At 38.5% G+C, this 14,375-nt stretch overlaps 1 protein-coding gene across 1 annotated transcript in view; it reads right to left on the minus strand.

Moving 5' to 3' along the window:
* Nucleotides 1–1,623: 1,623 nt before the first annotated feature.
* Nucleotides 1,624–14,375, minus strand: part of GALK (Mevalonate/galactokinase family protein) — a 30,182-nt gene continuing 17,430 nt past the window's right edge. The window contains exons 7-13 of the mRNA XM_077375855.1: nt 8,090–8,275; nt 6,765–6,899; nt 6,126–6,260; nt 5,031–5,101; nt 3,553–3,630; nt 2,847–2,988; nt 1,624–1,906 (exon numbers count right to left, since the gene is read on the minus strand). Of these exons, the coding sequence (XP_077231970.1) occupies nt 1,796–1,906; nt 2,847–2,988; nt 3,553–3,630; nt 5,031–5,101; nt 6,126–6,260; nt 6,765–6,899; nt 8,090–8,275 (858 nt within the window). The 3' untranslated portion in view covers nt 1,624–1,795. The remainder of the gene's footprint in view (nt 1,907–2,846; nt 2,989–3,552; nt 3,631–5,030; nt 5,102–6,125; nt 6,261–6,764; nt 6,900–8,089; nt 8,276–14,375) is intronic.

Consider the following 14,375-nt stretch of genomic DNA (forward strand, 5'->3'; position numbering starts at 1 on the left):
ACTTGTCTATCAAACGAAAGGTTGTATGGGTCAGTTCCTCTTACTCTTTCTTTCTTAATTGCTACGGTGATGTTTGAAACTTACAACTGAGAGTGATGGGTTTGGTTTGATTTGATTTGAAGATATATATGGAGCAAAGTTCTTGATCTTCGGCTATTCATCGTGTTCCCCTTTTTCTTAGGGGGAGCTTATAGCCACGCTTTTTTATAATGCCACCCCTTCTTAAATTTGAAGACTATACTTATTTTGTTTCATTCTCTCTGGTTCTCTCTTGATCAAATAGTTTTCTCTCTCCTTTACTTTTCTTGGTTTAAGCCTTGGGTTGTTCCGATGTAGGGAATATTTATTTTGTAATTTTTTTTTTCCATAGATGAGTTTTTAAGTGTTTGGTCAACTCTTTTTCATGTATTTTCAAGGGAAAATGCCACCCTAGTAGACCCAATATTTTTTTCCAATGGGGAAAAAATTTTCCATAAAATTTTCTACTTGCATCCATTGCCACATGTACAATTATCTGGTCCCTAGATATTGTTGGCCATAGCAAATCTGGCCTATTGCCCTTGGATCCATTCTTATAGAATGATCGTAGAACTTAATCAAGCCTTATAAAAATGATTTAAGACATTGATTTTTGCATGCCTCTCAATCTAGCTAATGAGATCCCTATTCAGCATTGAACTTGGAACCCCTGCTCACGAAGCACACATATATTATATGTGTTGACTGAGTCGTAATTGGTTTGGTCTTGCTAGTTGATCTCAGCTAAGAAATCAACTCACAAACCATGTAACTTGAAAAAGGGGCAGTTAATTAGAAAAGGTGACTACGAATATCAATCAAGCTCACATTTCTTTTGAGGTGATTCCGTTGAGTTGGGTTGTTGCACAAGGGAGTAGGGCTTGATGTGATTTGAAGATTTGGGTTGGTGTAACCTTATGTAAAGGTTGGAGATGGCTCTTGCTTCAAGGGTCATCGATGTTTAGTTGTCTCATCTCATTCTACTTTCCTTGTCTGCAAGGAATTTTTCAAATAAGCCTTTTGAGTTTCCTCCTCCGAAGAGGAAAGACAAAGTAATCGAGATTTTCACTTCCACTTTACTTTTACTTGGAAAATGATATTATTGTACTTCCTTTCTACTTCTACTTCGTTTGGATGCACGCTATATGATGCGTGCCAAATCCTGGAAATCTTCTCCAAATAAATCTCCTAAGTTTTAAGCTTTTAGATTTTTTATTTGAGTTATTTAAAATTGTAGTTGTTACGAGTAATAGTGGCTGATATACCTTTCCTTGATTTTTCTCATTCTTCCTTATCTTTTGGGTTATGCTATTATCCATGTAACTGTAAAACGTAAGCTGTAGTAGCTCTATTTAAAGGGCATGTTTATCATTAATAAAAGAAGAAGATAATTTATAGGAAACACTGTTTCTAGGAGAGTAATGGCTCTTCTCGAACCGAGCCGTTAGGAGGTCCCGGTTGCCTCGAATCAACCATCCTCTTTCCTATTCTTCCTTTTTTATTTTGTTTATTTGTGTTACGGCCGATTAGGCACGTAACACTATATAGTAGGAAGGAGATATAGTTTCCTATTAGGAACTAACTATAAAATTATGGAAGGTAAAGTAGGTAGAAAATCCTATAATTCTTTTCTGTGACTCAGTAGTTTCTGACTGGCCCTTAAAAGGAAAATCCGCAATTTATATAATGCACTGATTTTCCTAAGCTAAGGCAGCAAGACAAGATTTATTCTGATAAACAAGAAAAAAAAAATGTCTGCCACATACTGGAAATGAAGTTAAAACTTGAATATTGCGGCCCCACTCGACGGCTTGGAAGCAAAGACATAGAGGCCAAGATCATTCTTGCCGATCACACCCTTTTCGATCCTCGACTGGTAGAAAGCTTCCTGAAATATATACGAATACAAAGGTTGAGATGTGTACAATAAAAGCATAGAATCAATAGCATATTATTATTGAGCTCAGTTAAGTGGAAATGGTTAGGGGTAAAACACTTCCTTTCTCCCTTCTCAACTTCTTAGGAGATCATCCATCAGGTTCACAAGGAATGGGCTAATACTTAAAAAATATACCAATCAAGACTATCTGATTGGAAGGCTTTAGGAAATTGAAATATCCAGCAGTAAAAAAACTGTTGACCAACTGTTCATGTTCATTGAGATCAATCATTCAAATAGGTCAGGGGTTTCAAATTGGATCATCCATGGTGGGGCCTGTATCTGTCAGGGGTTTCATTGCACCAACGAATGGGATGGACGGACCTTTTTGCCATAACATTTGGTTAATTAAATGAATAGTCAAATCAATACTATTTTTCAAATGTAAAAGTTAACGGAATCAAAGTGTTTTTTAGTATAAACAGATATCGTTGCATATTTTGGACTATAATGATCAGGAACACTGAAACCTGATTTAAAAACAGAAAAAACCTGCACAAATTAGCTGCATGCAACTATTACGGAACCTTTGAAGCTTGAACTCATGCCCAAAAAACATATGATCCAAATGTAGCATATAGATATCAATCACAAATTTATATTTTTTTATTTCCTGTGACAACCATTGCAAAAAGAAAAAAGATTCTGTAATTCCTGATACCTCGCCACACCATCATATTGTAGTGGTGAGTCCTATGCCAGTTTGGCACTACTTAAATCACAAATATACCTAGAATTTAAATCAAATATGCTACCAAATTGTGCCAGTTCTCTCTCTCTCTCTCTCTCTCTCTCTCTGTTATAGAAAATAATGATGGCTACTAAGTTGGATGGTGAGTTTCTAACATTAAACTAGAGAATTATGGTTAGGAAAGGGCATGAAACTAACCTTCAAATTGAGTATGAATTGCGGGACAATACCCTCTTTTACCAGTGCAACTGCACAACCACCCCATCCAGCTCCTGTAAGTCTTGCTCCAAGTGCTCCATTATCACGGCAAATTTTTACCAGCTCTTCCAACTCTGGGCAGCTAATGGAGATAAAAAAAAGATATGAGCAAAGCAAATTAAGGAATCAAGAAATAAGATTGATCATGTCACAAGCGCATGCAGATTCCATATAGGTGCAGAAAGAACTTTAAGATAAAAATGTCTCTAACAAATTCCTGAGCATAACGAAAAAACATCTTCCAGATTTTGAAAATCCTCTAATATTTTGATGATACTGTATAATAAAAAGATATTTTCTCCAAATGGTTAATAAATCATGATTTTTCCAGGATTTCTTTATCTTTTGTGATGTTATCATATTTATATTTATTTGTTATAATTTTAAGTTAACTCTTATTATTTTTTCATTTTTGATATATTTTATCTTTTAGTTATCTTTTCTCAATAACATCTCAAGCGAAAACTCAATAGGTCAAAATATTCTAAGAAATTCCTGAGAAAGATATGTCATTATGCCCTGGCCGTTGCAGAAGTACAGAGATATACACGTGCATGTTGCACGCATGCATATATCTATGCTAACAAATGTATTCTATGTACATTATATGTGTTTACATGGATGTATAGAGAAGGCATTCACATACCTGCACTCGTACAAAACACTGCAGCTATGATGGCTCTCGTTCATGAGATCACCAAGCTTTTTTAGCTTCTCATCATCACTGCAAAACAATCCTCCCACATTTGGAATTAATAAAACATAACGCTAATCTCTATTCTCAAAATAGTTCCTATATATTTATGGTGCAACATTATATGGCTCAAACAATAATTCACATACGGATCCATTAGCAAGACATTGATCAGGAATTAAGTGCAGGATCATGATAGTGTTATGTTTAATATGGTTCCAAAACCAAAAAGCTGTGATTGTGAATTTTGACCTAACACTATGCAACAATGCTTAAAGTCAAATAGGTCCCTTTTATTAGAATGTAGGAAGGAGTAGAATGATAACATGGTCAAAGTTGTAGTCTCCTATTTTCCTTTCAAGCCTGCATGCATACACTGCTTATCTGACTATTTTCTATTCTTAAGTTCATGAGAAAAAATCTGTCATTTTATAATTGCAGCTTGAAGAGTCTCGAAATCAGATGTTCTGGACTCATGTCACGCACCTTACAAGTCAGGGCCCCATAGTCAGGTTTCGACGGTGCTATATTAAAACAAAGGAATATTGTAAATATAACGGGACTGGAAAATTATTATTATTATTTTTTTTAAATGAACAGGGACCGAAAAGAATACCCGGAGATTTATATAATGATGGTGTCATAATGGATACAACAAGAATGCTATGCTTTTTAGATTGTGGAATTTTTATTTCGCCAATTAGGTGATTTGGTTTGTTATAAACCAGTTGATTTGGCTAGAGAGGTCAGGAGGTTGAGTTTCACAGAAGCAAAATTCAGGAGTCAACAAGAACAAGAAGAAAATGATTGCAGTTTATAGAGTCTCTAAATCAGATGTGTTGGATTCATGTTAGGCACCATTACTGATAAATCCTCCTCGACATGTGAAGTGCTTAGAGGAATAATTATGTAGGTCATTAAGTATGCCATTCCTCATAGTGGTACTCCAGGGACCCAGTTGTGCTATGATATGATTGGTTGTTGGAGGGCTTGAATCCCTGCCACCAACCCACTTGGCATGGGAAACCACCACTAATTAGCTGGCTAAAATTAACTTGTAGGACAGCTGCAAAGTCCTTCATAGGAAAAACACCAACATCTCGATGGATTGGAGGAGTTCCAAATAAGGATAGCCTTGTAATTTTAGCATTCACAGGTCTGTGAATGCATCCTTGAAAAAATAACAGTATAGGGAGAGCCGCCGGGGACATCCCTGATAGAGACGTGTCTTTGTAGCAGAGTGTGTGTGTGTGTGTGTCGTGTGTGTGTGTGTGTGGATATAAGTTCGTTCTTTCTAAATATATGTAAATTTGCATGCTAGATATCTCACAAAATGTTCAGGGATAAACACAAAAGCGTGGGAGTATGTACATGCGTGTTAAGAATGAAGAGTGAATCAGCGGTAATTGAAGTTCACATATAAGAGGCACCTGAGTTTTGATTCCACAGTGTCCCTAAAGGCATGAACACGCTTAGCTTCAGAATATACATGGGTGGCCCTCTGGAGAATAGACATAAATCCAAGTAAGGAGCTCAATTCAAATAGAACCAACACACTGGAGATTATGACCTGGTAAAAGCATGAATTTAATGACAACACATTCGCTACCCCACTAAATGTCAAATGAAAATTTAAAATATATGTTGCAAGTTGGGCTCCACACCAGGCCATCAAAATCTATCTTTGTTGGCAGCTCTAGTGGCAACCTGGGACCAACTGGTGTCGACGGTGTTTCTCATAAAGCTAAGTTATTTTGTCAAGGTTTTCTTGGTCGAAGTGTAAGATACGAATGAAGTGGAAATTTAATCTCTTCTTGATGGACTCTGTATCTTCAATGCAATGTGACTATTGTGGGTGCAGGGTCATTTTTCAATTCTATGTGGTTCCGCATCAAGATGTAGCCCAGGATCATGGTGCCTCGCATAGTGAATGTCATTAGCTAAATATTGGATCTATGTGCATAGCAGCAATCACAAATATCTCCGATATTTTCTAAAATATAGTGATAGTTTGTGATTTTTTAATAAATGGAAAAAATCACGATATTTTTCTGAGATTTGAAAAATCATTGAAATATCTTCATATTTTATTTTGGCTACTATGTTGGCACTACCATGTTTAATAATTGCACAAACTTAGCTTGTCTTTTCTTTTTTAACCAACTGTCAAAGGTTATTACAGTTCCCAAAAAACTATCAAAAGCCAATTAAAAAAGAAAAGACAAGCTGCTTTTGTGCAATTATTAAAATATGGTAGTGACAATATCAGAAGCCTTTATTTTTTACCATGAAAAAGTCACAAAAAAGCAATAAATTCAGGATATTATTTATTGCTCTAATTGTGTTCTCCGTGACATTTAGTTAATGAGGCTTCCATATAGAACAAAATAAAGACCAATAATAAAAATTTACACGAGAAAAGGGAAATACAGGGAGCATGAACAAAAGGACAATAGATAGATTCAGCATAAAACATAAAATATGTACTTTATCACCAAAATAGAGCTCACAACTGAAGTAACTACCTGAAATAACTTAAAACCAGTGGCAGCTCTTAGCACGTCTAATGAAGTTGCTGACTTCGCAAAGATAGATGTCAGACTTTCCTCCGTGATTTCCTCAATATCTTCAGCTGTGTAAGGCTCTTCCTTCAAAAATTCCTGTATAAGCAGAACACTTGTTAACCAACATCAACACGAGAAGTTCAGAGTCAAAGAAACAGAAACTCCAACCATAACACAGGAGAAATTCTTAATTCTTTTGGCAACCGAGCGAAATGCAGCATCTATTTTCTGTTAAGCATCTTATTATCCTTATATATATATATATATATATATATATATATATATATATATATATATATATATATAATTCAACAGAAAACAAGGATATGGTGTCTATTGAGATTTCAATGTGTTTTTTTTTGTGGTTCCTTTTGCTACCTCTCAATTGCCCAAACCACCTTGATCGCGAGAATGATATTATAAAAGATAAATGTGTCTTTTCTTTTGAAACTTGGATAATGGAAACAAGAATAGCTTCTTTCTTAATCAAATTCCATTCAAGAGCATGAAATGTTGCTGAAAAAAATCCAACAATAAGACCAGAGAATTGAAAGGAAAGACTACAACTGATTTTGAAGTTGAGAAAGGCCAACTAAGTACCTTAATGGCAAGGACAGGATCAGATGAGTCACGACTACTAGCAAAAGAAACGCACAACCCCTCAACATCAGAGAGAGTTTTGACTTTGGAAACTGCTTCTTTGGGTTTCATCCCTAGCTTTATACCGAGGATAATCTGCAGAAGTTTCCAGTAACAACATTGTAATTGGAATCAGTAATATGTAAAAAACAAATATTATTTACCACGGTTAGAGGGTTTGAAGTCCCAAAATGACTGAATTATCTGACAAAGCAAAGTGTGGTTAATTCACAGTTTAAACATAAAGGGAAATGATAAATGCGCCCCTTTTCATTACTTGGGACACCCAGCTACAGTGTATCTATGACTGCAAAGGGGCTGATGTACTTCACATTTGAAGGAATGAAGTGACCTGATTGCCACGTACAATGCAGCTGGGTGTCCCTGGTGATGAAAAGGGGTGCATTTATCATTTCCCAACATAAATAGATGCTAAAAAAAGAGAATATAATAATACGATAGTCCTATCTGACAGAAAAAGAAGACAAACAATATTAGGTTTCATCTTGTTTTGGCATGAGGTTTCATCTTGTTTTTGCATGGATAACCAAAATTCTTAATGGATAAAATTAACTTTCATCCAATGCGGGCATTCCTGTCCCACTAGTTGCCATATATTTTTCTGTAGATATTACCCTGGTGTGATGTAGTTACAAGTGCATGGCTTTTACCACCATACGGAGTACTGACAAGAAGTAAAGATTTTGTGATCATCCAGTTGGAGCATTTATGATTTTGTAATTTGACTCCTTTAGCTTGAGAGAGAGAGAGAGAGAGGAGGGGCAGATGTAGCCAAGTGGATCAAGGCAGTGGATTGTGAGCGCGGGTTCAATTCCCGTCGTTCGCCTACCGATTAGCCACGAATGGAAAAGCTACGACTACACAGATCTAAAAGCTTAGACATGATGTTCTTGGTCAGACTGGTGGTGTCATGGACCATGAGCCCTCATACAACAGTCCTTGGCTCCACTCTATAGTACTATTAAGCATTTTTTCCATCACAGAATTAACTCCTCCCACCCCCCCTCTCCCCCGCACGCGCGCGCACACCCACCCAAAGAAAAATGCAAGGTTAACACACACACACACACACACACCCAAAGAAAAATGCAAGTTAGAGCATTTAGAAGAACGACTTTCTGTTATTCAAGCTCTAAGCAGAGATCTACTCATCTCATCAATGGAATACACTGTGAAATAACAAGTTCAATTTGAATGTAATGCACAAAGATGATGTTGGACCTAACACATTTGAAAAGAAATTTCATTGAAAAATCGGAACTTACGGATGCCAGCCGGCATTCTACAACCCGGTTATTGTAATTTGTTGCAGCAGTTACTGCTTTCTGTGATTCTGCCAGCGAATGGGCAATAACAAAAGTTCCACCAGCAGGAAGTTGCACATCACTTGCTCGGACGGGATTGAAATCAATCAGCTCAGCAAAACCAGATTTTGCCATGACAGAGATTGCCTGCCAAATCACATATAAGATCGTTTCTGATAATTAAAAGCTTCCGTGCAGTAAGTGTGGATTTTCATTTCAATTTTCATAGTTAGTAGTCAATCATCTTGAATGAAAACAGAAATAGGCAGATGGGGAATACTGAAAATATGTCTATTTGATCTCATTCTGCATGCAGTACTATAAAAGTCAATAAAATATTAAGCTTTACTTTAAAATGCAAAAGAAGAAAGTAAAGTCAGGATCAGAAAACTACAACAATGATGGATAGCATGCATTATGAAAAACTCGGGAGAAAAGTCATGGACTGTTATGATTAAAATATCACATTTACATGGAAGAGCCTAATTACAATTGACTGATTGGTTTGCTGTACGAAAGAGATATCCAAAGGTTAGCTAAGATATGATCAGAGTTAGAAAAACTATGAACACAAGGCAGGTTAAAGTAAATGTTATATAGTCACACAAATGCAGTTCAGTACGAAAAGGTGCTTTTAGAAGCTTGTTTCTGCAAGTAGGTTCTTATCTGAGGCCATGGTCCTTATATCAATACTGTCCAAAACAATCCAGTAAATCAAGACCATTGTCATGATCGGCATCCCCTTGCTGAAAGAAAGGATCCTTTTAATTCCTAGACTGTGTAAAAACTGTTAAGATAATATGTCAAGAAGATGAGAAGAAGAGAATATAGAGAATAAGACAAGTACATGTGAGGAAGGAAGTATATTCATTCATAACGAAAACTTTGAGTTACAATGATTTGTAAATTTTAATTTAAGAATGATCGAAATACCCATAAGTGGAAATTTCTAACAATCATTCCATCCCCTACAATGGAAGAACCTCATTGTTCCCCACCTTCTCTCAAAATAAGTGGTTATCAATCTCAATGTGCTTGGTTCTAGAGAGGGGATTCAATGACATTTTTATAGCACTCTGGTAGCCACACAAAAGGGAATATCTGTGAGACCTGAGATGAAGTTCCTGCAGAAGGTGTCATATCTATGTGGGTTCATCTGTGGTTGAGGTCATGGCTCTATATTCAGCAGCCTCTACGCTAGTGTGTGCTACAATGTGCTGCGTTTTACTGCTTCCTCATGTTGCAAAAAAAACATTTATCAACATGCAAAAGCCAGTTACTGATTTGTTTGTATCATCACCTGCCTAGTCTAAATCATTGTATCATAATACCTTAATATTTTCCTTTGTGTTAGGTGTTCTTCTGTGGGTTCATGAAGATGCTGATAAACATGAGTTACTGCACAAGCAACTATCATCTATGGTGAAAATGAAGTGTTGTCAGCATAGTTACCGGAAACTTCCAAGTTGGACGGTGACGTAGCCGGAAGCGCGAAGAACAAGTCCGAACTTGATCACCGTCGACCTTCGATCGAGTAGACCTTTGAATCCAAGAAGGCGACTCTTCAAATCTACGGCAAGATTAATCATGCATATTAAACAAGTAGACTCATACTAACATGCATATAGGATAATTACCCAACCCTACCATGACTCAATCTTTGCAACGGAAACATCTGGCAATAGAGATGCGTTGCAACTTGGATTATTTAAATCCTTCTCTACATACAGAAGGGAGATGCGTTGCAACTTGGAGTGTTTAAATCCTTATCTTCATAAAGAAGAGAGACGTGGCTAAATCAGTCCCCTCCACTTGAAGAGAACTCGACCTTGAGTTCATTGGTGATGTCGTCATAGTACCTACGATATGTGTATCATGAAACTCATAATGGTCTGAGACATTGAAAGTCTTGGACATCCCAAGCTCTTTCAGTAAATCCACGATGTATGCATCATGATTAATCTTCTTTAGAATCTTTTTTTTTGAATGGTAAAGAATTCATTAAAGAATGGGGACCGAGATGGTCAAATACAAAAAAAAAGAATACAGGAAAAAAATCCGATAAATACAAAATTTAGTCGAGGAAGAAAATCATATTTCTCTAAAGCCTCCAAATGAGACCCCCCCCCCCCCTATCTAAGCCATCTGCTTCCCTGTTTGCAGATCTTCTAACATGACGAAAAGTAATAAATCACTGCTTCCCCGTTTGCCGATCTTCTTTAGAATCTTATAAGGCCCAACCTTTCTCTTCTTGAGATTGTTATACGCAACAACTAGAAATCACTCTTTCCTCGAGATGACCATAACCTCGTCTCCAACCTCAAAGACCCTGACACATTGACGCTTGTCCTTTTCGACATTGTACTTAGCATTAGCCTCAATAAGCTTCTTTTGTTTCATTTTGACGCCTTCATGGATCTGCTTCTTCTTCTTGGATTCAACACGGGATTCCTTTAGCGTCAAACAGGAGTGCCTCCCACTTGATAAGCTTTGGGGTTCTCATCCATCAAAGGTTGAAGGGCATAACTCTTATTGTTCAGGCGAACAACGAAGCCATTATCCCATCCCTTATTAATGAGATCACTGTCAATGTCCAAGGCCTCCCCAATAATAGATGATGGCAAGTATCCATATCGATAACGTCACATAAAATCTCATCCCTGTAAGCACCAATTTCAAAAGGGATTCAACCATGCCAAGTGCAACCAATTGGGTCACATATCCAACCAGTGTCCTCAAGGTGGCCGACGTACTACCAATCTACTCGTTGGTGACAAGCATGATGATGATGATGATTGAAAGCGGCGTGATGAAAAGGAGCAGCATACTGAATAAGATCTCATCCCTACTACATGTGCTCCCGGGCAATCTTGGTGATGCAGCCTGTGATGTGCACGCCACTAGTAGAGGAGTTCAAGCAATGCAACAGGGAGTATGCTGGCCACCCTGAGGACACTGGTTGGATATGTGACCCAATTGGTTGCGTTGCTCAAACTATGACTCATACGGATCACGTCGTGGAACAGAAGAAGTCATTGCCGAAGCAAAAGGAACATCTCTTCCACTTCCTCTTTCTCATGCTGGGAATGCCTGGGCAGGCTTGCTTCTCCCAGCAGAAGGATTCAGAACTGCCTTCTTTTTCACCGCAGAAATTGATGCCCGTGGTGCCTCTACAACAGCTTTGACTCATGTAAAAAGTCCTTTAGGCTGGCCTGTTGAGCATAACCTTCACTCGCTCTGCTATCTTCATGGCCTTAGATAGCGCCCAAACCAAATGGAGAGTGACCTGTTGGTGGATTGACTAACAGAGACCTCTGATGCAGCATCCTATGAGTTGTGTCTCGGTTTCAATAATATTGTGTCTAGATGATGCCGGCAGAACACCTCCATATAATCCCGCAGTTATTTGCTACATGTCGGCAATTTAGGTACTGTTGGAAGAGTACCTGAGCTGAGCATAGTCAATGGGTAAAATCTCTAATGAAGGATTTGAGGCATCCGTGCACACATTCACATTGGTCACTTTCTCATCCGTGTACAGGAGAGTTAGGGTTTCTCACACCATGCCAAAGCACCTCCCTTAAGCTTGATAGCCACGCAATCAATTTTCTTCTCCTCGTTTACTTCCATGCAAGGTTGAAATTTTCGGTTTCGGACATAGCCGAAATACCGAAATTCGGTAAAAAAAACAAATTTCAAACTTGTGCCGAAATTTCTACCGAAATTGCCAAAATTTCATAAATCTCGACCCCCGCAAGCAATCGAGGAAATCTTCGATGTAGAGTTACCCGTTGAATTCATGCGAATTCAGCTTAAAATGGTAGTCGTGATCACGAGCTGCCACTTGAGGAACGCAACGTTGCAACCACGAGCATGCCTCAGGTGGAGGATTTCATCAAGTTCCTCCTCAAGAGAGTAATCCTCTTCAGGAAGATAAGGATTTTTGGAGTCAAGGTGTGAAACTTGGTATAGAGCTTGAGTGAGCCTTCGCCAATCACCGTCGTCGATATGGTGTTGCTCGCTCTCCAGGGAATTCAACCATGCCAATTGCTCCACTATTTGATTAATTGTAGCCTTGAGAGCATTGAATGTCTATCGTCACAATTTCTTGATTTTCTCCCGTGAGAAGCTATGGAACGTAACAAAGCTCCGATACCACCTGGTGTGTCCATAAGCGAGAAGAACGAGTCAGAAGTTGATCACCGTCAACCTCCGATCGAGTAGGCCATCAGATCCATGAAGGTGACTCTTCAAATCTACAAAAACCGAGATTAATCTCTAATCTCTAAAGAAGAATTTTTATTTTTTTTTATTTCATCTAAGTAGTAAGTCATCGAACAAGCCTTGCAAATAGCTATATATAAAGCCTATAGTTTTATACTCAAAACAAAACTCTCAACCCATGCATATAAAACAACTATACTCCTACTCAAATGCATATTGGATAACTACCCAACCCCCTAATTAAACTCCTAACAAATATTAAATAACAACTAATATTAGGACTCAATGTTTGAAACAGAAACGTCTTGCAAAAGAGCTATTGCAACTTGAATCGCTTAAATCCTTATCTCCATACAAAGGGAGGCATGGCTATGTCAGGTGATTTCGTAAGCTAAATTCTTCTTGCTTCCCAATATAGGGTAAAAGCACTTCTTACACGCTGCCCCTTAGTTAAAAGTACGCTTCCTACGTAGGTAATCAATTTTTCCTATAAGTGTTTTCTCGTTTTGATAATGCCGAAGGAGTGCATTTAAAACTTAAAATCTCTTCTTAAGTTTTGAATAAAACTTATGTGGACCCTTTTTCCAAAAACATAATGCTAAATGCACACAGTTGAGTCCCCTTTACTGCTTGTAACATTAACCCTTCCTCCCTAACCTACTATAACCCTATCTCTTTCCATATACTTCCTTTTCGCTTCTAACGAGGTTTATTGCATGCTATGTTGACTTTCAATGACATTGCCCAAATATTTCCACTTTATCTATAAATTTTCGCTTTCTGCAATTTTTCTTTTCTAGATCTCCCGCTTCCCGCTTTCCCTTCCTAAATCGCTTCTCGCACTCGCTTCCCACTCTGGAAATTATAGTTGTAAGGTATTTACCATACTGCAATATGCTAGATTTACCATACTGCAATATGTTAGAAAATCCTTGACTTCTTCAGCTTCTTTCCCAGTCATCAGTCTGTTAAAGGCTACTGGAGTGCTAACTTCCTTAAAGTTCACCATCCTGTTCTGAGGTTTGATCCCGCTCACTTCTTTCCAAAAAGACACTCAATGGTATCTAGCTTCTAATCTCCTCTCTTCTCCGATCGTGTCTTGGACCATTCCGGCGAGAGTTTCCGGTACTGTCCAGCTAGTCTGACGAATCACTTGAAAGATCTATAAATATCATGGGACTCGGAGGGCGTTCTGGAGTGTCTCGATGGCGGTGGACTATCGGCTGGTAAGCTGCTCGGAGGGACTCTGAGTTGGGAGGTAGTGGGGAGAGGTCTCCTCTCCGTCGCCGTCCAAGTGTGGAGGTGGTTGTCTGGCCTCTGCTCCCTGAGGAAACCATCGATTCAGCCAGAATCTCTTCTTCCTCTGAATCGGTTTCTGAAGTCTCTGAAGCTGAGTCTTCTTCCTCGAACACATTGGCATCATCTCTTTCTCCTGTTGTATCTGTCTCAGTTTCTACATCTGCTTCGGTTCCATTTTCCGTTTCTGTGCCATCGTGGGTATCAGAGTCGGACTCTGGAGGGTTTACCCCTGTGAAGGGTCTGCACATCTCTGTTCTATTGCCGGGAGTCTCAAGTCTGAAGGAAATGAGGAGAAGGGAAACAATGCCTATAGTTGGGAATGGTGTAGGAAAATCTTTTGCGTCGGGTGCAAATCTGGTTCCTCTTGGCATGGGCGGAGGAAATCGGGTAGGAGCTTCGAACTCTGGTGCAGATTATGGGTGGTCTCAGATTAAAAACCGAAATGTTAGACGTTTTGAAAGTGTTTTAAGGAGAAGAAAAAATGGGCAAAGGGGGGAATGGAGGTGTTGCAAATGTGGATTTAGAAATTTCAGCAAACGAGTTCAATGCTGGCAATGTAACAAGTTCTGGTCAAGCTTGGATTTTAATATATCCTCCTACCCTGAAAATAAGTTAAAAGAGAAGCATCGGGTGGGTGCCCTGAAAAAGCCAGATCTTGCTCCGAGTGTGGGGAAGATTTTTCCATCCACGTCGGAAGGTATGGAGTTTAATGTGGAGGTGGTAC

The sequence above is a fragment of the Tasmannia lanceolata genome, unplaced genomic scaffold (genome assembly GCF_043159265.1).
Source record: "Tasmannia lanceolata isolate RefF3 unplaced genomic scaffold, GAP_Taslan_0.1 ptg000090l, whole genome shotgun sequence".
Classification (NCBI taxonomy): Eukaryota; Viridiplantae; Streptophyta; class Magnoliopsida; order Canellales; family Winteraceae; genus Tasmannia; species Tasmannia lanceolata.